Source organism: Elephas maximus, chromosome 6 (assembly GCF_024166365.1).
Source record: "Elephas maximus indicus isolate mEleMax1 chromosome 6, mEleMax1 primary haplotype, whole genome shotgun sequence".
In the NCBI taxonomy this organism is placed as follows: domain Eukaryota; kingdom Metazoa; phylum Chordata; class Mammalia; order Proboscidea; family Elephantidae; genus Elephas; species Elephas maximus.
This window is the reverse complement of record NC_064824.1, coordinates 10,602,941-10,629,544: the sequence shown is the minus strand read 5'-3', so window position 1 is coordinate 10,629,544 and position 26,604 is coordinate 10,602,941. Positions and strand designations below refer to the sequence as shown.

The 26,604-nt window shown below is 40.9% G+C and overlaps 1 protein-coding gene across 1 annotated transcript in view; it reads right to left on the bottom strand.

The window, feature by feature from the left end:
• CNTNAP5 (contactin associated protein family member 5) overlaps positions 1 to 26,604 on the bottom strand; it is a 1,201,383-nt gene that overhangs the window by 682,606 nt on the left and 492,173 nt on the right. The window contains exons 5-6 of the mRNA XM_049889068.1: positions 22,155 to 22,358; positions 2,753 to 2,937 (exon numbers count right to left, since the gene is read on the bottom strand). Of these exons, the coding sequence (XP_049745025.1) occupies positions 2,753 to 2,937; positions 22,155 to 22,358 (389 nt within the window). The remainder of the gene's footprint in view (positions 1 to 2,752; positions 2,938 to 22,154; positions 22,359 to 26,604) is intronic.

Here is a 26,604-nt window from a genome sequence, read left to right as displayed (position 1 = left end):
AACAGTCTGCTAAGTTAGGGTTAAAATCAAAAGAAGAGATCCTTCTTACAGATCACAATAGTCACTGAGTGAAAAACAAGACAGCTCCTAATTTTTCCATTATTCATCTCCACCCCCACTGTCTTATTATCTATCCCACTAGCGATTAAGACTTTCTCCTAACAGGGCTTCCGGCAATCTGTCCAGCAATCCTCCTCCCTTCACCCGCCCACAAGTCAAAGCTGCACATAACCCTTCAGAGTAATTGTTTTAAAGTGTGGTTCTCAAAAATTAGGGTGCATCAGAATCACCTGGAGGGCTCATGAACTCAGAGTGCTGACCCTGCCCTTGAGTTTGTGATTCAGCGGGTCTGTGTGGGGGCTGAATATTTGCACTTTTTACCAAGTTCACAGATGATGCTAATTTGTTGGCCCCTGAACCATACCTTGAAAATCACCAGTCTAAAGCATAAAACTGACCATGTCACTATTTTGCAGAAAACACTTCAGTGGATCATTTTCCCCCTAAAGTTCTTTAGCAGGGTCCGCAGGGCCCACCGTCATCTGGGCCTTGCCTGATATTTATGTATTATGTTTTTCACTATCCTCTGCTTTCAGTGCTGATAAAGATTTAAAAACTGCCTGTCTAGGGAGGCTGTCTAGATTTAAAAGCTGGCTGCATGTGTGTGTATGTATATGTACCTGTGTGTGTATATATATATGTGTGTATATACATACGTATGGTTTGCAATCAAGAGCATTTCATATTTTGCTATTATGTATAAATTGTGCACTATGCATCATTTATATCAGATTATTTTACTGATATAAAAGATGCATAGCACACAATTTATAAATAATAACATAATATGAAATACTCTTGATTGCAAATTCCATATGACAATTGATTCTCACAGAATGCTTTTGTTGGTTTTATGTTGAACTCTTGTGTCTATAGCCCCACAGAGTCTCTGTCATGTATTATTCTTTGTTTTCTGTGTTTTTTTTTTTTCTTTTTTTACAAACCTCTAAAAATGTCAAAGCTATACTTAGCCTGCAGGCTGTACAAAAGTAGGGCTAGAAGATGACTTGGCCTGCAAGTCATAGTTTGCCAACCCCTGGCATAGACAATCAACAAAACAAAAAATCAAGCCCTGATGTGGATGTTTTCCAACGTCTGCAGTTTAAATGCTCTCACTGTGGTGGACTTCAGGCTCTCAAAGTGATAACACTGGCTGGGGAAGTGAGAAGAGATGAGCAGATACAATAGACTTAAAAAACCTCAACAGCATAAAAAAAATAGACATCTCATAATACAGTAAAATAATCAGGTGTTAGTGGTTAGAAGTTACCCCAGTGGTTAAGTGTTTGCCTGTTAGCCAAAAGGTCGGCAGTTCGAATCTACCAGCTGCTCCTTGGAAACCCTTTGGAGGCAGTTCTACTCTATCCTATAGAGTTGGAATCGATTTAATGGCAATGGTTTTTATTTAACTGTAAGGTCCGTGGGTAGCTCAAATGGTTTGCACTTGACCACTAAGCTAAAAGGTTGGCAGTGTGAACCCACCTGGAGGTGCCAGGGAAGAAAGGCCAAGTGATGCGCTTCCATAAAGCTTACGGACAAGCAAACCCTACGAGCAGCTCCACTCTGTATCACATGGGGTTACCAGGAGTGGGAACTGGCATGACAGCAGGTTTTTTATTTAATTGTAAGTTGTGTAACTTCATTCTTAATAATGTCTGTGTTTATCAGCCAGCTCACAAAATTTCTGAAACTCTAACAAGGGGCTGTCGTGAGTCAGTACACACTGGCTCCAACACACCACTGCCTGGCTAGTCTTTTAAACTCAAAAAGTAGTGAACTGTTTGCTGTGTCATGCCCCACACCCTGGCATAGGACGCTGGCTGGCCTGATGAGCGTTTCTGACCTTCCTCATCAGGCTAACCTTCTTCTTTCAAGAGTTGGTACACCTCCTACTGAGAGCCTTCTGCCTTTTCTCTCTGGTGAGCCTGTGGCTTTCACCTCTTTGTTCTGCAGCAGCTTATCCCAGACTTGACTCTCCCAGTAGACCGTGAGCTTCTCCAACTCGGCCCAGCCATGTCTGTATTTCTATTGCCTAGCACAGAACCTGGTATTCAGTAGGTGTCCAATATATATGTTTTGAGCTGAACTAATCTGCTGGCCATAGTGAACTGGCTAACTCTGGCTTCTAGTTTGCAGAGCTTTGTGCAACCTTCCTTGTATTGTAGAGATGGTTCGTTTCACCATGGTTTGCCTCTTGTACTAGAGATTGTTTGAGTCCGAGGTTTGCATGAGATTGAAGGTGAAAGACAAGGGCCTAGAGCACAGGTTGTAAACCACTTTAGATTTGACTTGTTTATAATTTCTATATATCCCACCGACCCAGCTAATTGATGCTGTTTTTAAAAAAGCATGTTGCCTGTAATCAAAATACTGGACAAAGATGCAGGGAGCCTACCAGCAGAAAAACCAAAAGAAAGGCAAAAGGTACCTGCTGATTTTCAAATGCACGTAGTTAGCACACCCTGGGCCTGTATTGCTGTCCAGGCTGCTCCTTCTCCCCCCAAGCTCACTGTCTAAACTTTCTTCTTGATTCCTCTGCTCTAGGCTGCCAGGACACAGACGGAGGGGAAGAGACACCCCAGGTTAGGATTTGCCCCTTGCCCCACATGCCCTCTTGGTTGAGATTGTATTTACTGGTTTTCTAACTGCTCTGAAGCCAGGGCACAACGGATGTGTAGGGAGAGTCACTCACCTCATAGTCAATGTCCAAGGCATCGGCCTCGCCCTTGGTGCGGAAGTGCTGTGTGTGCTTGTCCACAGTAAAGTTCGCCTGCTTGCCAACCCTCTCAATGAGGACCGAGTGCCAGTGCTGGTCATCCAGGAGGCTGCCCAGGGTCGCTGAGGGTGGGTTGCTGCTGATCCGAGCTTTGCTGTCATCTGTGAAAGGGTGAGGAAGACAGGATGATATTTGTGCCCAAGGACAGCCCTGAGAGGTCTGCCAGCAAAGCCAGCTCTCCCTCTCCTACAGGGAATAGATAGTCACCTCTCAATAGGCCAGAAAAGCTCTGGACTTGTGATAACTGGCTTTGTGCACAGATTCCAGGACCAACCTGTTGCCATCAAGTCAAATTCCGACTCATAGCCACCCTATTGGACAGAATAGAACTGTCCCATTGGGTTTCCAAGGAAGCTGGTGGATTCAAATTGCCTACCTTTTGGTTAGCAGCTGAGCTCTTAGCCTCTGTACCCTCAGGGCTCCTCCGGGACCAGATTCTAGGTAAATCGATATATATACCCCCTCCAGACATAAAATTATACATTGGCAGGACATGAACAATTTAATAATAAAAGGAACTATATCTTAATACAGTTCCACATGAACAATATTGCAAATAGGGGTTATCACTTTTTTGGAAGAATACAAGTTCTTTGAATTTGAGTGGCTCTTGAGTGGAGAAAGCAGATCTCGAGTTGTGCTTTGGAGAAAGGGTAAACTTTGGATGAGTAAAAGGAGGAGTGTAACCCCACTGAGTTAGGTAAGTCTACTGTTGAAGATGGGGCCCTGGTTGCTCAGTGGTTAAGAGCTTGGCTGCTAACCAAAAGGTCGACAGTTGGAATCCACCAGCTGCTCCTTGGAAACCCTATGGGGCAGTTTTATTCTGTCTAATAGGGTTGCTATGAGTCGGAATTCGATTCAACGGCTGTGGGTTTTTTTTTTTTTTTTGGTTTGGTTGACAAAGACAAAGGTGAGGAAATAATCACTGTAGTTGCCATTTTCAAAAGCCTTCTATAGGAAAAGAACTTAAGTAGGGTTCCATAACATCCACCTTTAAACTTCTAAGGGAAAGTAATTGTCTACGTGTTACAAACAAGGAAAGAAACTGAGACTCAGCAAGGTTAAACATACGTGCCCAAGCTCACTAAGCTAGTAAGAGGTCCAGGCAGAATTGGATCCAGGTCTGTTTGACCTGGACATGCTATGGCCCTTCTTCAGTGAGGCCTTTGTCATGGGTCTTGGGGAGGTGGCCTAAGATGAGCTTGGAAGGCTCCCTTTGGGAGGACGTGAAACATTCGTGTGGAGAGGTACATTTTTTCAGTCAAGCTTGCTGGTGCCCCACCCTCTTATACCCATCTCTGATTTTACTTTACCTTCTGGCAGCAAATTACAGAATTTTTTTCTGCAGAATTTGCCTCAACCTTAGTAAAATGAACACTTAAATGCAACTAATTATTAGTTATATATAAACTTTCCATTTTTGAATATTTTATGTCTTTGGTCCCCTTAGTAACTGAAAGCTAAATGTCTCTCTGCTCTCGCCTGAAGTGTTTTACTAGTGCAGTGGCAACAGCCTGCTTGCGGTATGACATTAAGGGGGCAGGAGTTGCCATTTCCCCTGTAGGCTGCTTCCTCCCACCTCCATTATGCCCAAAAGTCGGTGCTTCCTTCACTGAATAACACTCAGTGGCTTCATATGTTAGAGAGTGGGGTGCGTGGGGCTCAAACTCAAACTGATGAGCCGGTGCGTTACAGCTGACTTTACTTCGTTGATTTATTCTTTGTGTATTTATTCTACAACTTTTTGAGTTCTCACTGTTGGTGAGATTAACAGACTGCTAATGAGTTGATACTGTTCTTTTTTCATTTGTTCTTCCTCCCTCCCATCTTCATTTCTCTTTCCATCTTTCCTTCGTTCCTTCAATAAGTAGATATTGAAGTCTCCCATAGCCCAGTCACAGTGCCAGATAACGGATAAAGGAAACACAGAGTTAAAAGGCACACTCGCTTCTCTGAAGGCCTCAGTGTGAAGGCTCTCAATAAATAAACCAATAAAAAGTGTGCTGCTGGCATACAGCTGTGTGTGCAGGGAGCCATGGATCCAGGGGAAAGCTTCCTCAGGGTGCCACGGCTGCTCTGTGTTTTGCCCAGGAGAAAGCCCACTGTCACACAGTAAGCGGAGCACCTGCAAAGGCCCTGCGAAGTCAGCAACTGGTAGGGGATAACTCTCGGTGGAGTGCCACGGCGATGGTTCGGGCTCACATCATTCAGGGCTCCCTGTGCCATGCGACACGGCTCCTATTTAACCTGTAGAGGACAGCAGACTTGATGCATTGGGAAGACAGAGTTTATGAATTCAGATTAGCATTTCAGAAAGATTATTTTGGCAGGTAACTGAGCAATGCACTAAAGGGCAAGACTGGGGCTGAAGGTTGCTTAAGACACTGTTTGCGGTAATCCTGGGGTGTTGGTGAAGAGAGTGCAGGAGGAACAGAAAGAATGGAGCCCAGTGATGGAGAGGAGTGCACATGTGGAGCCTTACATATATCACATGGATTCTGGGGGTAAAGAAATAAAGGAAAGATGCTCAGGGATGACTTCTGGTTTTCTTGCTTGATCAGGTGGGTGAAAAGTGGTATCAGTCATGAGATAGGAAACACAAAACAAAGAACACCTCTCTCTCTGCCTCTTACACACACACACATACCTTTTATATATAAAATAAAGGTTGGCCCAGACCTAATGCTTACTGGAGGGAAACTTAATTTGCCTTATAAACTGTTATTTCTAGGTAACAAGACAGATTTCATATTACAGTTTTTCTTTGTACTTGATGTGCTCCTCGCTTTTTAAAGGAGAGAAAGGCATTTCAAAATAATTCCTTAATACAAAGTCCCAAAGACTGAAGATTTGAAAATTTTGTCATATATGTCACAAAAGGGTGGGTGGGGGGGGAGAAATCATATGCTCCCCCTCATCTATTTGTTTGTGTTTTTTTAAATATGTTGTGTGTGTCAGTTCTCTAATACTAATGATTAAAATACTTTATTATTTATCTGAACTAAGATTCCTGCTTCAAAAAGTGCCTTTAATTTTGAAGAGGTCTACCTGACCATATAGTTTATACTTTTTATTTAACTCTCGGATACAGCCACTGGTTTTCCTCCTGTCCCCGCCACCATCTGCTGTCAGCTCAACTTTCATTCCCTTTTCAGGTAATCACTGTTATTACTGCCTTACTTCTGCTCCCAGGAAAATTCTAAGCGTTTGCAAACCAGTAAAGATGGACATTCTTTATTTCCTCCCACTGAAAACTTTAGTCTAATGGTAAAATAATTGTATTTTTCTGTGTCTTTTTGTTTTCACCTTATACACCTGGACATTTTCCTTTACCAATATATAAAAAGCTTTCTCTTTTTTTTTTTTTGAGCACTTCCACTGATTTATATATATGACATTTTATTTCCTACTGATAAATATTTAGGTTGTTTTCTATTTTTAAAGCCTGTCAAAATACCTTGTGTGTGGAGGCCATTTTGCTTGTGTGCAAGCCTACCTGTGGGTCAAAGGTCTTCATGTTTGTGGTTTTGAGAGACATTGTATAGGTTGCCCTCTATAAAGATTTCCCTTCCATAGACTGTGGGAATTTAAACGAGTGATTTTCCCACCGGCTTGTCAGTAAAATATGTTCAAACTTCTGGATGTTTGCCTAGCTGAAAGGTAAAAATTGTACTTTTGAGTAGCTTTAATGTGTATTTCTCTTAATATGAATGAAATTAAAAATAGTTTCATTTACTTTTCTGTGAACTATTTCCTAATATTGCTTTCCTATTTTTTTCTATTAATTTTCTTACCAACTTATAGTTAGTCCATTGTTTGTGATGTGAGTTGTAAGTTTATTGGTTTGTCTTTTCTTCTTCTCATTTTTTTTTTTTTTTTTTGCTTTTTGTTTTATTTTTTGGAACCCAGACTGTTTATGTTGAAAAATCCATCATTTTTTTTTTTTTTGTTTTATGGGTTCTGGATTTGTATCATAATTACAAAGGTCTTTCCCACTCTGAGTTAATTACATAATTCTTTTAAGTTTTCTTCTATTTCATTTCATTTGGAATTTAGTATTGTGTATAGTTCTACCTTTTTTTTTTTTTTTTGTATTTTTAGATGACTATTCAGTCTTCTCAAGTTCATTATTTTAAAATTCCTGGATAATTGTGCTATTTTACTATTATTTTATAATAAACATAAACATCACAGTAATGTTTATGAAGTATTTACATGTTTCAAAAGTGTACTCAGTAGTGACTGTCTTTGGTTGTGTGGGTATGTAAATAAAAAGTAAGATTTAATAAAGGAGTATGCAATAATTTATACCTCACTGATTTAAAGTATTAAAAAAGCAAGATAAGAAATTATAAATATAGACTACTGCTATAGAAAGTGAACAGATACACATTCTTATAGAACAAGAATAAGTTTATAAAAATATTTTTTTCAATTTTTAAATAAGGTGTATAACTTTCAGAAGTAATGAGGTGCATTTCTAAATTGGATGATACAGTTTCTTACGTTGATTAAATCCAAGTTCTCTCAACACACAGATCGGGATCTTTAAATTAATCCTGGAGCTTCGCGTAGCAAATTTCCAAGTTGGTTGCTGCCACGCTCTTCTTTCACCCACTGCCACCATCCCTACCACCATCCTCATGGGCGGAAACGGAAGAAGAGAAGCCCGGGTAACCACATCCTTACTCTCCTGAAGCTGTTTAAAGTCAACCCTTCCTTCCTCTCCGTGTCCTAACCTTGGTCCTGAAAGTTTGCTATCATCATTCCGCCCAACATTTTCACTCATTATCTTAAGACTCGGGGGAATAAAAAGGTACGTCGTCCTTAAATAAAATCTGGGCACTTTTCTCTAACTGCATTTATTGAAACCATAAACCTTAATTAAAACACTTACCATTTCGTACAAAATAGCTCATAAAATTTTATGAATACTTAAAGCAATTTACTGACCTTTCTTCGAAGCGGATTAACATTGCCACTTGTTTACATTATTCTTTAACTTGCCAATTCTTTTTTGTTGTCCAAAGATTGCAAAATTAAATCCAACTAACCTTTTTTAAAAACATAATGTCAATAAGGACTGAGGATCTTTAAAAAAAATGTTCATAACTTTTTACCTAGTAATTTGCTTTCTGGAAGTAAATCCAAAGAAAACAAACTGAACTCTGATTTTTTTTTTTTTTTTGTAACATCTAATTATTTGAAAAATGAAGATATCCTACATCCAATACTTGGAAGGAGAAAGGAAACTTTGTGTCAATGTAAGTAGACTTACCAGGTGATCACAGCAATGTTTATGAAGTACTTACATGCTTCAGAAGTGTATTCAGTAGTGACTGTATTTTTGTGTGTGTGTGAGTGTGTAAAATAAAAAGTAAGATTTAACAAAGGGGTACTCAAGGATTTATACCTCACTGATTTAAAGTGTTAAAACAGCAGGGTGGGAAAATATAGGCTAACTGCTACTATAGAAAATGAACAGATACATATTCTTATAAAACAGGAAAAAATTGATAAAAAAATATTAACAGAGGTTTTGATTTTCATTTGTTCTATATTTTAGAATGAGCAAAAGAAACTTGGTTAAAAAATAACTCTCACCCCACATAGCTGATTCATTGGAAACTATGAATCAGTGTGGTGTAAGTTATTAAATATCTCCTGCACTGTAAAGTTACTTTGTAATTGACCAAAAAAGGGCAGTCACAAATGAATTTCAACTTCATATCATTTGTTATTCCATGCCAACACTAGAAATAGTGTCTTAAAATAGGTATATTGAGTGAAAGTTAGGTTGGTTAAACAACTGGGAAAACAGCAGTGTTATTAAAGAATTGTTATCTATTATTTTAGAATTTATCTATGCTAGGTGTTTTTTTTTTTTTTTTTTTTTTAGGTGTTGTTAGGTGTTGTCATGCAGGCAGAACAACTGTACTTCTTCTAGAAGAAGTTCCATCTTGGCTAGGAATGCTGATTATTCTACACTACAACAAAAATTTTGTTCTCAAGAGATTAGCAAACTCGTTTTTATAAATTTATCCTGGAATATATATTTCAAGTTTTATCTCAATGCTATTTGGTGTTCATGTACTAGTTTCCATTTTTTTGAGGCAAGATAGAAATTCCCACGGGCAATTGTGGAGGATAAAAATAAAATGCAAATACGCAGAAGGTTATCTTTTAGCCAAAAAACTTATTAGAAAAAAAAAGTTCTTTTGAAATAATCAAAACTTGCTTTCATGTGGTTTGAGATGCAGTCAAAATGAGACAATGTGAGTGCCACTCAAGTGCCAAAGACATATAACAATTCTTAGAGGAAGCTTGAAGTGTTTGCAAAATATCTCTGACTTAATCTTCTTATTCCCCTTTCTCTCTCCCTCACCAGTGAATGGTGGATAAATGTCCATTTCTTCACACTTAGAGCTCACATTTTCTGGCGAAGGACATGCATTTTGCAGTGTTTTCACCCAAAAGTCTAGTTTAACTTTAACTTTCTCAGTCTGTAAAATTCAGATAACCTGAGAAAAAGGAGGTGGCTACTGTCTTATTGAAAACTGTATATTTCAGCAAAAAAGTCACTGGTGGAATAGGCTTGACCAACTTCTATGGAAGTTCCCGATGCTGGCTCCATGTGACCTTCAGAACCTGCCTTCCCACCCTCATTTTTCAGAATAGCAATATTGGTGTTCACTTCTGCTTATCAAGTTTCTCCAACTCGGTAAGCACTTTACGTATGTTATTTCAGTGACTCCTGAACATACGACTTATTCAAGGGCACAAAGACTTAGGGTTGGAATCTAGCTCGGTCTGACTCCACAGTTAGTATTTTCTACACAACCCCTATTAGAACAAATGATACTTCCTATTCTCCCTCATGTCCTATATTCTGACCATACCTACTCCACCATACACACATGTAAGCTATGTAGCTTAGTAGGAATAGAGGGTAGGAATGGAAGGATTTTGATGTATTAGAAAGCAAAGAGCTGTGGAAAAGGAAAATAGGACACCACTAAGGTGAAAGGAAATGATGTAGAATGAGAAGACAGATTTTACCTCCATAGGAGTTTTGCATTAGGCTAGCCTTTATCGAGATCAGCTGCTAACCAAAAGGTCAGCAGTTCAAATCCACCAGCTGCTCCTTGGAAACCCAACAGGAGTCAGTTCTACTCTGTTGTATAGGGTCCATATGAGTTGAAATCAACTCAATGGCACCTACCAACAACAGCCTTATTAGGAAGATACTCCTTTCACTCTTGTTTTACAATGTGCAGGGCTAATTAGTGGAACCACGTGAGGCCGCCTGAAAAAGTGAGAAACTAAGAGGAAGCCATGTGATTCTGGGGGGCTTGACTCTCAAACCAGAGAAAACTTCTGTATCCTTAACACAATAGAATTTATGGCTTTAGTCATTAGAAAATTTCTAAATTTTGTTGGACAAAATAGTCTCCCCATTTAGGACTTGTTGCTCAAGTCTGGCTTCTAATTTTTATCTATTTTCTATGACTTCACTATGCTAGAAAATGCATTATGTTATATGTTTTTAATGATGTGCATTTTTTTAATTAATTTTTATTGAGCTTTAAGTGAATGTTTACAAATCAAGTCAGTCACATATAAGCTTATATACACCTTACTCCATACTCCCACTTACTCTCCCCCTAATGAGTTAACACTTCCAGTCTCTCCTTTCGTGACAATTTTGCCAGTTTCTAACCCTCTCTACACTCCTGTCTCCCCTCCAGACAGGAGATGCCAACACAGTCTCAAGTGTCCACCTGATACAAGTAGCTCACTCTTCATCACCATCTCTTTCCAACCATTGTCCAGTCCCTTCCATGTCTGATGAGTTGTCTTCGGGAATGGTTCCTGTCCTGGGCCAACAGAAGGTTTGGGGACCATGACCACTGGGATTCCTCTAGTCTCAGTCAGACCATTAAGTCTGGTCTTTTTATGAGAATTTGGGGTCTGCATCCCACTGATCTCCTGCTCCCTCAGGGGTCCTCTGTTGTGCTCCCTGTCAGGGTAGTCATCGGTTGTGGCCAGGCACCATCTGGTTCTTCTGGTCTCAGGATGATGTAAGTCTCTGGTTCATGTGGCCCTTTCTGTCTCTCGGGCTCATAGTTGTCGTGTGACCTTAGTGTTCTTCATTCTCCTTTGATCCAGGTGGGTTGAGACCAATTGATGCATCTTAGATGGCAGCTTGTTAGCATTTAAGACCCCAGACACCACATTTCAAAGTGGGATGCAGAATGTTTTCATAATAGTATTATTTTGCCAATTAACTTAGCATAGTCCCCAAACCCCCGTCCTTGCTCCGCTGACCTTTGAAGCATTCAGTTTATCCCAGAAACTTCTTTGCTTTTGGTCCAGTCCAATTGAGCTGACCTTCCCTGTATTGAGTATTGTCCTTCCCTTCACCTAAAGTAGTTCTTATCTACTAACTAATCAGTAAATAACCCTCTCCCACCCTCCCTCCCTCCCCCCCTCGTAACCACAAAAGGATGTGTTCTTCTCAGTTTATACTATTTCTCAAGATCTTATAATAGTGGTCTTATACAATATATGTCCTTTTGCCTCTGACTAATTTCGCTCAGCATAATGCCTTCCAGGTTCCTCCATGTTATGAAATGTTTCACAGATTCGTCACTGTTCTTTTTCGATGCGTGGTATTCCGTTGTGTGAATATACCACAATTTATTTAAGCATTCATCCGTTGATGGACACCTTGGTTGCTTCCAGCTTTTTGCTATTGCAAACAGAGCTGCAATAAACATCGGTGTGCATGTATCTATTCGTGTGAAGGCTCATATTTCTCTAGGGTATATTCCGAGGAGTGGGATTTCTGGTTTGTATGGTAGTTCTATTTCTAACTTTTTAAGATAACGCCAGATAGATTTCCAAAGTGGTTGTACCATTTTACATTCCCACCAGCAGTGTATAAGAGTTCCAGTCTCTCCGCAGCCTCTCCAACATTTATTATTTTGTGTTTTTTAGATTAATGCCAGCCTTGTTGGAGTGAGATGGAATCTCATCATAGTTTCAATTTGCATTTCTCTAATGGCTAATGATCGAGAGCATTTTCTCATGTATCTGTTAGCTGCCTGAATATCTTCTTCAGTGAAGTGTGTGTTCATATCCTTTGCCCACTTTTTGATTGGGTTGTTTGTCTTTTTGTGGTTGAGTTTTAACAGAATCATATAGATTTTAGAGATCAGGCACTGGACGGAGATGTCATAGCTGAAAATTCTTTCCCAATCTGTAGGTGGTCTTTTTACTGTTTTGGTGAAGTCTTCAGATGAACATAGGTGTTTGATTTTTAGGAGCTCCCAGTTATCTGGTTTCTCTTCGTCATTTTTGGTAATGTTTTATATTCTGTTTATGCCTTGTATTAGGGCTCCTAATGTTGTCCCTACTTTTTCTTCCATGATCTTTATCGTTTTAGTCTTTATGTTTAGGTCTTTGATCCACTTGGAGTTAGTTTTTGTGCATGGTGTGAGGTATGGGTCCTGTTTCATTTTTTTGCAAATGGATATCCAGTTATGCCAGCACCGTTTGTTAAAAAGACTATCTTTTCCCCAATTAACTGACACTGGGCCTTTGTCAAATATCAGCTGCTCATATGTGGATGGATTTATATCTGGGTTCTCAATTCTGTTTCATTGGTCTGTGTGCCTGTTGTTGTACCAGTACCAGGCTGTTTTGACTACTGTGGCTGTATAATATGTAGAGTGAGGCCTCCCACTTTCTTCTTCTTTTTCAGTAATGCTTTACTTATCCGAGGCTTCTTTCCCTTCCATATGAAGTTGGTGATTTGTTTCTCTATCACATTAAAAAATGTCATTGGAATTTGGATGGGAAGTGCATTGTATGTATAGATGGCTTTTGGTAGAATAGACATTTTTACTATGTTAAGTCCTCCTATCCATGAGCAAGGTATGTTTTTCCACTTAAGTAGGTCCTTTTTAGTTTCTTGCAGTAGTACTTTGTAGTTTTCTTTGTATAGGTCTTTTACATCTTTGGTAAGATTTATACCTAATATTTTATCTTCTTGGGGACTACTATGAATGGTATTGATTTGGTGATTTCCTCTTCGATGTTCTTTTTGTTGATGTAGAGGAATCCAAGTGATTTTTGTATGTTTATCTTATAACCTGAGACTCTGCCAAACCCTTCAATTAGTTTCAAGTTTTCTGGAGGATTCCTTAGGGTTTTCTGTGTATAAGATCATGTCATCTGCAAATAGAGATAATTTTACTTCCTCCTTGCCAATCCAGGTGCCCTTTATTTCTTTGTCTAGCCTAATTGCTCTGGCTAGGACCTCTAGCACAATGTTGAATAAGAGCGGTGATAAAGGGCATCCTTGTCTAGTTCCCGTTCTCAAGGGAAATGCTTTCAGACTCTCTCCATTTAGAGTGATGTAGGCTGTTGGCTTTGTATAGATGCCCTTTATTATGTTCAGCAATTTTCCTTCAATTCCTATTTTGGTGAGAGTTTTTATCATGAATGGGTGTTGGACTTTGTCAAATGCCTTTTCTGCATCAATTGATAAGATCATGTGATTTTTGTCTTTTGTTTTCTTTATCTGGTGGATTATATGAATGGTTTTTCTAATATTAAAGCAGCCTTGCATACCTGGTATAAATCCCACTTGGTCGTGGTGGATTATTTTTTTGATATGTTGTTGAATTCTATTGGCTAGAATTTTGTTGAGGATTTTTGCATCTATGTTCATGAGGGATATAGGTCTGTAATTTTCTTTTTTTGTGATGTCTTTACCTGGTGTTGGTATCAGGGATATGGTGCCTTCATAGAATGAGTTAGGTAGTATTCAGTCATTTTGTATGCTTTGAAATACCTTTACTAATAGTGGTGTTAACTCTTCTCTGAAAGTTTGGTAGAACTCTGCAGTGAAGCCGTCCGGGCCAGGGCTTTTTTTTGTTGGGAGTTTTTTGATTACCGTTTCAATCTCTTTTTTTTGTTATGGGTCTATTTAGTTGTTCTACTTCTGATTGTGTTAGTTTAGGTAGTGTAGTGCTTTTCTAGGAATTCATCCATTTCTTCAAGGTTTGCAAATTTGTTAGAGTACAATTTTTTGTAATAACCTGATATGATTCTTTTAATTTCAGTTGGGTCTGTTGTGATGTGGCCCATCTCGTTTCTTATTCGGGTTATTTGTTTCCTTTCCTGTATTTAGTCAGTCTGGCCAATGTTTTATCAATTTTGTTAATTTTTTCAAAGAACAAGCTTTTGGGTTTGTTAATTCTTTCAATTGTTTTCCTGTTCTCTAATTCATTTAGTTCAGCTCTAATTTTTATTATTTGTTTTCTTCTGGTGCCTGATGGATTCTTTTGTTGCTCACTTTCTATTTGTTCAAGTTGTAGGGACAGTTCTCTGATTTTGGCTCTTTCTTCTTTTTGTATGTGTGCATTTATCGATATAAATTGACCTCTGAGCACTGCTTTTGCTGTGTCCCAGAGGTTTTGATAGGAAGTGTTTTCATTCTCTTTGCATTCTTTGAATTTCTTTATTCCCTCCTTAATGTCTTCTATTACCCAGTCTTTTTTGGGCAGGTTATTGTTCAGTTTCCAAGTATTTGATTTCTTTTCCCTAATTTTTCTGTTATTGATTTCCACTTTTATGGCCTTATGGTCTGAGAAGATGCTTTGTAATATTTTGATGTTTTGGATTCTGCAAAGATTTGTTTTATGACCTAATATGTGGTCTATTCTGGTGAATGTTCCATATGCGCCAGAAAAAAAGTATACTTTGCAGCAGTTGGGTGGAGTGTTCTGTATAAGTCAATGAGGTCAAGTTGGTTGATTGTAGCAATTAGGTCTTCCGTGTCTCTATTGAGCTTCTTACTGGATGTCCTGTCCTTCTCCGAAAGCGGTGTGTTGAAGTCTCCTGCTATATTTGTGGAGGTGTCTCTCTCACTTTTCAGTTCTGTTAAAGTTTGTTTTATGTATTTTGCAGCCCTGTCATTGGGTGCATAAATATTTAATATGGTTATATGTTCCTGGTCAATTGTCCCTTTAATCATTATGTAGTGTCCTTCTTTATCCTTTGTGGTGGATTTAACTTTAAAGTCTATTTTGTCAGAAATTAATATTGCTACTCCTGCTCTTTTTTGCTTATTTTTTGCTTGATATATTTTTTTCCATCCTTTGAGTTTTAGTCTTTTTGTGTCTCTAAGTCTAAGGTGTGTCTCTTGTAGGCAGCATATAGACGGATCGTGTTTCTTTATGCAGTCTGAGACTCTGTCTCTTTATTGGTGCGTTTAGTCCATTTACATTCAGCGTAATTATAGATAAGTATGCTGTCATTTTGATGCCTTTTTATGTGTGTTGTTGACAATTTCATTTTTCCACTCACTTTTTTGTGCTGAGACGTTTTTCTTTGTAAATTGTGTGTTCCTCATTTTCATAGTATTTGACTTTATGTTTGCTGAGTCGTTATGTTTTTCTTGGTTTTTATTTTGAGTTATGGAGTTGTTATACCTCTTTGTGGTTACCTTAATATCTACTCCTATTTTTCTAAGTAAAAACCTGACTTATATTGTCCTATATCGCCTTGTATCCCTCTCCATATGGCAGTTCTATGCCACCTGTATTTAGTCCCTCTTTTTGATTATTGTGATCTTTTACGTATTTACTTCAATGATTCCCTGTTATGAGCATTTTTTTTTAATTAATCTTAATTTGTTTTTGTGATTTCGCTATTTGAGTTGATATCAGGATGTTCTGTTTTGTGACCTTGTGTTCTGCTGGTGTCTGATATTATTGGTTTTCTGACCAATTTCCTTTAGTATTTCTTGTAGCTTTGGTTTGGTTTTTGCAAATTCTCTAAGCTTGTGTTTATCTGTAAATATCTTAATTTCGCCTTCATATTTCAGAGAGAGTTTTGCTGGATATATGATCCTTGGCTGGCTGTTTTTCTCCTTCAGTGCTCTGTATATGTCATCCCATTGCCTTCTTGCCTGCATGGTTTCTGCTGAGTAGTCTGAACTTATTCTTATTGATTCTCCCTTGTAGGAGACCTTTCTTTTATCCCTGGCTGCTTTTAAAACTTTCACTTTATCTTTGGTTTTGGCAAGTTTGATGATAATATGTCTTGGTGTTTTTCTTTTTGGATCAATCTTAAATGGGGTTCGATGAGCATCTTGGATAGATATCCTTCCGTCTTTCATGATGTCAGGGAAATTTTCTGCCAACAGATCTTCAACTATTCTCTCTGTGTTTTCTGTTATCCCTCCCTGTTCTGGGACTCCAATCACACGCAAGTTATCCTTCTTGATAGAGTCCCACATGATTCTTAGGGTTTCTTCATTTTTTTAAATTATTTTATCTGATTTTTTTCCAGCTATACAATTCCCTGGTCCTCCAGATTTCCCACTCTGCATTGTAATTGCTCGAGTCTGCTCCTCTGACTTCCTATTGCATTGTCTACTTCTATAATTTTATTGTTAATCTTTTGGATTTCTGAATGCTCTCTCTCTATGGATTCTTGCAACTTATTAATTTTTCCACTGTGTTCTTGAATAATCTTTTTTAGTTCTTCAACTGCTTTATCAGTGTGTTCCTTGGCTTTTTCTGTAGCTTGCCTTATTTCATTTCTGAGGTCATCCCTGATGTCTTGAAGCATTCTGTAAATTAGTTTTTTATATTCTGTATCTGGTAATTCCAGGATTATATCTTCTTTTGGGAAAGATTTTGATTCTTTAGTTTGGGGGGTTGTAGAAGCAGTCATGGTGTGCTTCTTTATGTGGTTTGATATCGACTGCTGTCTCAGAGCCATCACTAAGATATTGTAGTGATTTATTCTATATTTGCTCACTGAGTCTTGTTTTGTTTTCTTTCAATATACGTAGATGGGCTACTAGATTCCGCTGTCTTGATTGTTGTAGCCCTTGACTCAGTTATGTCCTATTACCAGCTGGTTTGGGTTTTTACCAGATATATATACCTAAGTCCATTCACTATTCTTGAGTAGAATCTGATTTTGGGTCATCAAGTGTGTGATGCACACTGTCACCTATCCACCTTGAGAAGTAGTGGTGATAGTTGTGTGCACCAGATTCTAGTAGCAGCTGGGGTTCACACTCCAGAGGGGGCAGGATGCTGACAGGCTTCCCCCAAGTGCCAGTGAGGTAGGTGTGTCTCTATTCCTAAAGCACCTTGGTGGGTGGGCTCTGCAGCTGTACCTTAGGCCCCCAATGCAAGTACCTCTACAGATTGGTAGGTGTCACCCTCCTTAGACCCCTAAGGCAGGAGGCTAGGTAGTCTGGGGGAGCTTCAGCCCTCAGTTCCCTGTTGTGCGTCAGAGAGGGCTCTGTTGACTACGAAGAGATATCAGACCTGGGAAACTTGTCTTTCCAGTAAGTCCGCTAAAACAAATGCAGTCAGATCCCTATCAGAAATGCCTTTGCATTATAATAGCCACCTTGTTCCCTGTAGGGATGAAAGCCCAAGACTGTGGATCACATATGCTTGGCTGGAGCTGGTTCTGCATTTTTAGTCCAATTAGGGAAGGATTTTTGTTTCCTGGGTTTTTTGTGGTTGCTTCTCTCAGGCCAGAAGAATGGGTTAGGAAAAGAGCAAAAAAAAAAAAAAAAAAAGGAAAAGAAAAACCGGGAGCAGTTCTCCCTCTGGCTAAGGAAATTCCAGTGTTAATGAAGCCGCCTAGGAATGGGAGGGGAGGGTTCAGAAAAACAGGAGAGAGTAGCACCCCGGAATATAGACAAAGTTACTTATCTTGCTTGGGATGACTGTTTTATCTGAGATTCCGGAGGGGCGCGTCGCGTCGCCTGTGTGCGCTGGCTGGGTAGAGATTTCCCCCGAGGTTCAGGCCCGTGTCCGGTGCTTACGCTGTCACAGAAGCCGTGGTCAGTTCCTCCGCAGCAAGTCCAAAGCCCATTGTCAAGGTTCCCCAGCTGGGACGCTGCACTCCAGGCTTCAAAAACAGTCTCTGCCTCCCTGTCACTTCTCCTCCCGCCAGCCGCGTTGCCATGCTGCCCTCATGGACCGGCTGGGCCCCCCCCCGGTTAATTCAGGGGGCTGGGGCTGCGTCCCGTGTTTGCACCATCACAGGATGTCGTGCTCAGCTCCCCTGCGCCCAGTCCAAGGCGCCGCGCCAAGGTTCCCCAGCTGGGACACTGCACTCCCGGCTCCAAAACCAGTTGCTGCCTCCCGGTGACTTCTCCTCCCGCCAGCTGCTTCGCCGCGCCACCAGCGCGGACTGGCTGGGCCCCCTCCCGAGGTCAGTTCAGGGGGGTAGGGCTGTGCCCCGTGTTTGCGCCGTCACAGGATGTTGTGTTCAACTCTCCTGCGCCCAGTCCGAAGCCCGGCGCCAAGGTTTCCTGACTGGGATGCTGGCTCCAGGCTCTGAAAACAGTCGCTGCTTCCTCGTAGTTGTTCGTTCTCAGTCTCTGTCACTCAGATCAACTCTCTAAATCTGTGTTCGTTGGTCAGGGTTCATAGATTGTCATGTATGTGATCGATTCACTTGTTTTTCTGAGTCTTTGTTGCAAGAGGGATCCAAATTAGCATCTACCTAGTCAGCCATCTTGGCCCCCTCCCCCCTAATATATAACTTTTAATGGAAATTTATAACATTTCAATGATATCACAGAGCAGTAGAGTAGGGTTGGGGAATATTATAGATCCATGCCTACAACTATCCAGCTCTGTGACCTTGGGCAAGTCACTGGAAGTCATTGACCATCCATTGCTTTACCTGTGAACAGGTTTTGACTATAGCTTGTGGTGTTGCCATGTAATTTAAATTATATATATATATATATATATATATATATAATCACTATAGGGTCACTATGAGTCGAAATCAACTCAACAGCAGTGGTTTGGTTTTTTTTTATATATATATACATATATATGTGTGTACATATATATATTTTAATGTCTAGTACAGTGGCTATGTGTGGGGTCTCATAAAACAGTAACTTAAAAAAAATCTTTCATAGCATTTAGTACAATTCCAGAAACATAATTAACATTCTATAAATACATGCACATTGACTTATTAAAATGCCTGAATTACAAAAAAGCCAAAGTAATTGTTCACTTGACTATGAGAATGTGCAGAAATTTCACCGGTATCTCACTGAATGAATCATGTAGTACAGTGCTTTGGACTCTGAACCCTTTCTTACCCACCACCCCCCGCCAAGGGCACCCTTCTCCGCACGTATTTTTGCTATTGCAGTATTCTGAATTTGCCGTTAAGTGTCCGTATTGCAGATCACACAAACATGCTGTCTCAGTTCAAAGGCACTGAACTCTTGTAAGGATGAGTGACCTGCATGCACTATTGATGTCTTGTTTAGTTCTGGAAATAGTTCTTCAGTCAGATAATACCTATGCTCTTTGATTCTCCTACCTACAGGTATGGTTTGGGTGGTTGTAATTCTACAGAGGGCAGATTGCCACAGGCGGATCTGAATGCTGTGTTTAGAAAGTGGGAAGGGGAATCTCTCTCATCCCCTTATGGACTGGAGGAAGTCTCTTGCTTATTTAGTAGTTATGGAAAAAAAAATGTTTTACTCTAATAAAGTATTTAAGAAAGAAACACTTGTTGCAGTTTCACCATTGGACTGGTTCTGTGCAAGTCAGCCCAGTAGGGGTATCCAGGTAATAAGGATAGGAGAGTAAGCAGAGTGTCACTTGAAAAGTACTACAGTGCACAGTATGTCCCCAGGAGCCATCCTCAGCAGCTGACCACGGTGCTGAGCCCTTCCACTTTTGGCCTGGATCTATGAATTGCAGCCATAAACTAGAAAAGGAACTCGTTCTGGAGAATTGCCACTAAATGGAACACTGCTGGGCTGTTCAAGTCCTCTGGGAAGGAGCATGGGAATGCGTGTTATTTAACAAATATCCTTGGTGATTGCTTAAAGCAGGTAGGTAAAGGCAGGCAACACTCAACTATGGCAACCTGATGGAAAGGGGCAAAGTCATAAGCAGCTGAAGAAAAGGGAGAAATCCTCAAACTAGGCGGAACACAGACAAAATATGTTCTTACCTCTAGAACACTCACTAAGTGAAGTTTAACTTCATCACCAGTAACTTGGAAAGGCCCAGGCCCATTAAGGGAGCTAGAATCTAGGAAGAAAGACTGACTCTGTCTTCTATGTATCACAGCAAGGAGGAGGTCTCATTCATCTCCATATCCTCATTTCTTTGGAAAAAGCCTGGCAGAGTACATGGCAGGTGTTTTGATAGTGCTTGTTGAATATATGAGTGATATTAAGAATTTCCATTTTTGATATCTGGCTGTGTTTATTCATGGGCATAGAATACTCATTTATAATGAATGATTTCATTTGTTTGTTTTTATGCTAATGCTATGCCAGATAATTAATCTTATTCTCCAATTAGAGATAAGGAACCTGAGACTCAGGGGTAGGCAGCTTTCCCAGGAACAAATGCTAGCACATGTCTACCATCACAACCAGCTCTGTTGCATGGCATGCTAACCTGTGAGGGAAGCAGTGGATGAGACTCGTTGGAGCAGAGCTCTGGAGTGGGACTAGCAAGTCCAATCGGGATTTAAATGGCAGTCGCTATGAGTCAGAACAGACTCAATGGCAATGGGGCCTTTTTTTTTTTTTTTTTTTGGTAACTGAGTGGACAGTGGCAGATTTCACAGTGTCACCAGTGGAAGACACCTGTTTTACTGGTGACAAGTAAATGTAACTTCATTCACAATGCTGTCTAAATCACTTGTACTTGACGGATTCCACTGCAGTCACCCGTTCTCCTTTCTTGGAAACTGAAAGCCCACTGAAGGACCCCAAGCATGCCTGCTGCATACTTAGTGGACAAACCTTCAGATAGTTCCGTGATACACTGTTTCTCTAGGAATGTTAACACCACTAATTGCTTTACTAGCAAGACCTCTTACTGCTCTTTTCTGGGAGAGATTCTCCTTCAGAATGTGTCCTTTGCTTATACTTAACCTAAAGTATTATGTGTCATTTTTATTAAAGTTGGAATTACAGATGTTCTCTTTGCTACCCCGCTTACTGCGCATACCCAGTGAGGAAAGTGAGCCTCCTAAGTCGATATTCAAAGGTGCCTCGAAATGAGACTCTACTTGGTTTGGCTTTTGGGCCAAGGCAGCACTGATCTTCATTCATAATGCCTCTTGTGCTAATCACCAAAATATATTTAGCCATGACATTTTTTCAGTGTTCACGCAACTTGAGCTTGCAGACTAAAGTCTGCTCTGTCTTTGTTTCTTTACTAGTTCAGAATAATAATTCTCTTTTCACAAGTACAATGTCCACCCTCTGTAATGCTAATAGGTATCATTTGGGAGGCTGGGAGTCATTTGCACAAAAACTGTCACTTATTTTCTCTGCTGCTTAGCTGCTTTTCTGGTTTCTTTTTATACAGAAGAGCTTCTCTGGTTTGCCTTTGCATCCTTAGGAACTCTGCTTTCTCCCTTCTGTGCTGGGTTTACCCTTTTGCCAAAATTCCTTCATTCACATAAAGGAGAGGAGCCTCATACCCACCTGCCCTGAGATGTGGAGTCATTCATAGGGAAACACAGGCCCGCCTTCAGGGAGATGGCCGGTGGGCGGGGTGGGATAGGGGGCATTCCAGCAGCACAGTGGGAGACCCGTCCTAACCACTCAGGCAGGAGGGCACTCTGCCATAATTTAGCTGCCCTCCGGCATGTCTGGGCTTCCAGTATAACCCAGACACTTAAATGAAAATGGTGTTTCCCTCAACCAGAGAAGGAAATGCCCAGAAACTTACAAACTGTGCTCTTCCTGCACACATATGTCCCCACTCACCCACAAAACACCAGAAAGAACAAGTAATTAAAACAGTCATTCTCTGTTTTTGTCCTTGGAATTTAGTATTTAACACCCATAAATGTACCAAACAGAATGAATAGATTGCGAGCAAGCCTTATACTATATGTATCTGTATATCTCTATTTATCTACCCTTTAGTTTTGTTTCTAAACCTGGTGAAGTTACTTTAGAGCTTCAGTTACTAAAACAAATGAATAGATAAATAGGTGACTAGATAGGCAAGTAAATAAATAAGGATTAACTTACAACTCTTACCTTCCTTCTCAAAATTATCTCAAAGAATGTTGTTTATGCCTTAAACATTTCAAGAAGTGGTATGTTTCTACCTCAACCCAGATGATGGAATACGCCCCTTGCATTGTGCTCCGTGACTTCCCTTGGGTACATCAGCAATGTAAGGAACTGCGACCTGTACACAAAGCAGTTCCCCACAGCCCACCATGGGAAGGGAGCGGAAAAGCCTGACCCTACCTAAGTTGAGGTACAGGGCGAGCCTCCCCTTCTGGAGTTCCAGGGTGATGTGGTCTCCGCGTTGACCTTCTCCGTGGAACAGGACCCCATCACTTTGCATGCTCTTGAACTTCAGGGATATCACATCTTTGAGGGTACTCATTAGCTTCTGATTGAATCTGTACAGAAGGGAACTTCGGCCATCGAAGTCAGCGACGTCGGATTCTGGGCACAGAAAGAGAGGAGGGGAAGAGAGAAATTATCACATATCCTCATGATTACTGTTCCCATTTCCCACCTTTAGTAGGTGTCCAACTCACAAGAATGTTCGTGAAATCAGAAAGGTCCTATCTCAACAGTAAGCATAGACCCAACCTAATTAGACTCAGGGGATTTGTGGACAAGCGACCACTGTACACCGAGTCAAAGTGTACTGACCATTCACCTAGAAGGAAAACTTCTCATTAGCGATAAGTCAACTTTTGCTTGAGGGGACAAGGTGAAAATGCCACAAGTATCCATTTCAGGCTCCACTGTGTCAGGTGCCTGGTTTATAATCATCGCTCGAAATCTACTTTCCTCCTCATTATTATTTTGTAACCACATGCTCCCCTCATGTCAGACTCAAGGTTAGAGATAAAAAATAGATACGTTTTTTTATTCCAACTCTGAATGAACAGTACTCTCTTCCTAGAATCCTGTGTTGAAGAAGGTTGCGAGGCTTCTTCTGGGTTCAGCGGAAAAGTGTATGCAGTAATGAATGCCTTGCTATTTGAACGGGGAGGGTAATTACATGGCAACCTTGACAGTCCTTCCTTGTATCATTATATTTTTTACATGACAAGAATGCTTATTCATTACTGTTAAAGCAAAAGAGATAACTGGTCATGATTTAGGAAAACTTACAGAGTAGATATATAAAAATGCCTGTCTTAGGTATATAGTGTTACTATAACAGAAATACCACGAGTGGATAGCTTTAACAAACAGAAATTTATTCTCTCATAGTCTAGGATCCTAGAAGTTTGAAATCAGTGTGCCAACTCCAGGGGAAGGCTTTTCCTGTCTGTCTGCTTTGAGGGAAGATCCTTGTCATCAATCTCCCTGCATCTAGGAGCTTATCCATGCAGGAACCCTGGGTCCAAAGGATGCACTCTGCTCCTGGTTCTTCTCACTTGGTGGTAATGAGGCCCCTATCCTCTCTGCTTTTCTCGTTTATATCTCAAAAGAGATTGACTCAAGATATGACCTTATCTTGTAGATTGCATCCTGCCTTATTAACATAACAGCCTCTAATTCTGCCTCATTAACATCGTAGAGAATTTACAACACATAGGACAAATACATCAGCTCATGAAATAGAGGACAACCACACAATACTGGGAATCATAGCCTAGCCAAGTTGACACACATTTTTGGGGGACACAATTCAATCCATAACAATGTCTGACATATATACCAACATGTTAACAGGGACCCTTTTGGGGAGGCATTATTGTAGCTTCTCCTCGCTCTCTTCTTTTATTGTAGTAACTTTTATAACAAAATTTTATTACTTTTATAATAGGAAAACGTGTAAGGTTATTTAATTATAACTTGAAACAAACTCATTACGCACCATCTTACATGGGTGACGTGGTGGTGAATGGGTGAATGGAGGGGGTGGGATTAGTCTTATTTGAAGTCAAACATTCAGGAAAACTCAATTTTGCATTACATACCAAGTAATTAAAATTCTCGGCTTGAGCATACCCAATGATCAATTAAGCGTGTGTGTTTGAGTAAGTATCTAGGAAAATCTTTGGCAAAACCAAAATTCTGAAAAGAAAAATGAAATCGTATTTTTACTGTAGTTAGTCTTAACAACACAATTTTACAATTTACTTCTACATAGTAAAGTGGTTCTAACCAAAAGACTACTGCCGACTCCCTAGACCCTAATAAGAACTAGCTGAACCAGAGAGGTTTTCACAAGCTCGCACCACTGTCAGAACAACAGTCATCCATGCTTTCAGTGCACCTGTCCTCTCACCTGGCTTCTACCAAAGCCAAGTGGAGGCTGCAGGCAGCAAGTTCTATAAACCATGAAGCAGCGAGGACCTCAGGATGAGTAAAACCGTGGGTTTAAACTATGATGGCCATTTGCTTGTTAGGTGGGCGACCTTGGACAAGTAAGTTCATCTCTCTTAGACTCAGTATCCTTATCTGTGAAATGGGGATAAGTATATCCCTCAGAGAAAACTGCCCTGAGGATTAAATGCACCAATGCATACAAAGTAAGTCGTCGTGCCGGGTATATTACATGTGTTAAATCAACAGTAGGTAGTAGGAGTATTAGTAGTAATAGGGATAACCAGAGAGCCTCAAGTTATAAACCAGTCCACATCAGGGGCCAGCACTCCTCCTTCTCACCCTAAAGGATGCTTTTTTCACTTGGCGACTCAATGGTTTGCAGACCAGGGGATGTCAAATTAGCCTAAGTTTCTGCTCTGCCATATTTCACTTCTCTCGTCCTACTGGAATTCTCCATGTGTGCAGGGTTTGCACACGGAGCATTTGTACTCCCTTCTGATGGCTTCCTGTGTACTGCAGCACCAGACTCTGCGGTGAGGACTGGGCCAGGGAGCTGTGGGCACACCGATTGCCTTCAGAGCTTCTCAAGGTGAATGTGGGGAGTCACGCGCATGCAGGAGAGCCCTAACTCAGGTCACAGAGTGCAGATTCTGAGAGGGCTTCTTAGAGGACAGAGCAGTGTGGTGGTGTTGACTGATAAGCTGGAGTTAAGCAAGGGAACAGTGAGGAGTCTGGTGTCCCCAGGAGGAAGATTACAGGTGTGAGTTACATGGCTGCAAGGAGACCAGCAGGGGATGGAAGAAAGATCTCTGATGCCCAGTGTGGGAGTTCCCCTGCATGCTGAAACACACAGCGAAAGGTGAGTCCTTTAAGCCATAGCTCAGATTCCACGTGTTTCCATCCACGGCTTTGTCCATACTTACTCCCTCAGGCAGATGCGGTGTCTGAACTTTTTGTTCTCACAGCACCTGGCATATTTCAGTCAGTAAATGAAAATTCTACCACCCTTCTATCAGTTGGTCATATCACAACGCCTTTTGAGTTGCTGTGATGCTGGAGCTATGCCACCAGTATTTCAAATACCAGCAGGGTCACCCTTGGTGGGCAGATTTTGTCAGATCTTTCAGACTAAATCAGACTAGGAAGAAAGATCTGGCTATCTCCTTTTGAAAACTAGCCAGTGAAAATCCTAAGGATCGCAACGGAATGTTGTCTGATATAGCTCTGGAAGAAGATCTCCCTAGGTTGGAAGACACTGCACAATGAGCTCAACCATGGACTCAAACACGCCAGCGAGTGAAGATGGTCCAGGACTCAGCAATGTTTCATCCTATTGTTCATAGGGTCACCACGAGCCGGATGCTACTCCACAGCGACTGAAACTACCACAGTCTACAATTTATACATGTCAGGTCCGCTCCCTTTCACTACCATGACATCTTCAGCCTCGTCAGAAGGAAGGAAAGGAGGAAGGGTGTTGGAAGGTGCATTGAGGGTAGAGATGGGTTTCTATCGGCAAAGGAGAAGTGTGGCCATCTCAGAAGGTAGTTTTAAGAACTCCGTGAAACCAAATCTGTCTCCCAGGCCCCTAGCACGGCTGCTGTGAGCCCCCAGGGGACACCCTCCCTCCGGATTAGGGATACATTCCCCAGGGAGGAAGTAATTAGCATTATTGCCTAATCGAATGTTCTTAGCAGTCCCTCAAGGTCCATTTTTTTTTTTCCATTTATAAAATGGAAAATTCAAAGCTTAAAAAGAAACAGACCTTGCCCAAAGGCACGTACATGGTAATGTGTCACTCAGCACTGAAGCCATATATTGCTCCCCATAAAAAGTGGCGGGGGGGCGGTGTTGTGAGAATGGAATGTGAAAGACTTTGTAGAGTGAAAATCCAGCGTGCTCTGGGGAGTGTATGTGTCTAAGCATGTGAGTGTGTGAGTGTGTGTGTGCAAGGGAAAGAAGATGCCAATTCGAACGAAAAAAACCCAATGTCGAGGAGGAGGTTTCCTCTTCCCTGCAAGTTGCTGTGCATTGCGTTCCCCTGTGGTCCCTGCTCTTCTGCACGCGCTCCTGCGTTCACGACCAGGTGCGCTCAGAGCACTGGTTCTTCCTGGGATACCAGGGGGCCGCACAGACACCCTGGAGGCCCTCCTTGCTCCCACTGTCTCCACTAAGGGGGAACCTGCTGCCCTAGTTGACTCTCATGGTTTCACCTCGCTTACACCTTCTTGTACCAGACTTTCATTGTGCCCCCACAACATGGCAGTCCCAGGCTCAGAACAGGGGCTACAGTGTGGTGAACCTCAAATGTGGACCCACACCCTCTGCCCTGGAGTAGATTCTGACTTCTAGCGACCCTAAAAAGAAAATAATAATAATTTTTTTTAGTTTTTTTTTT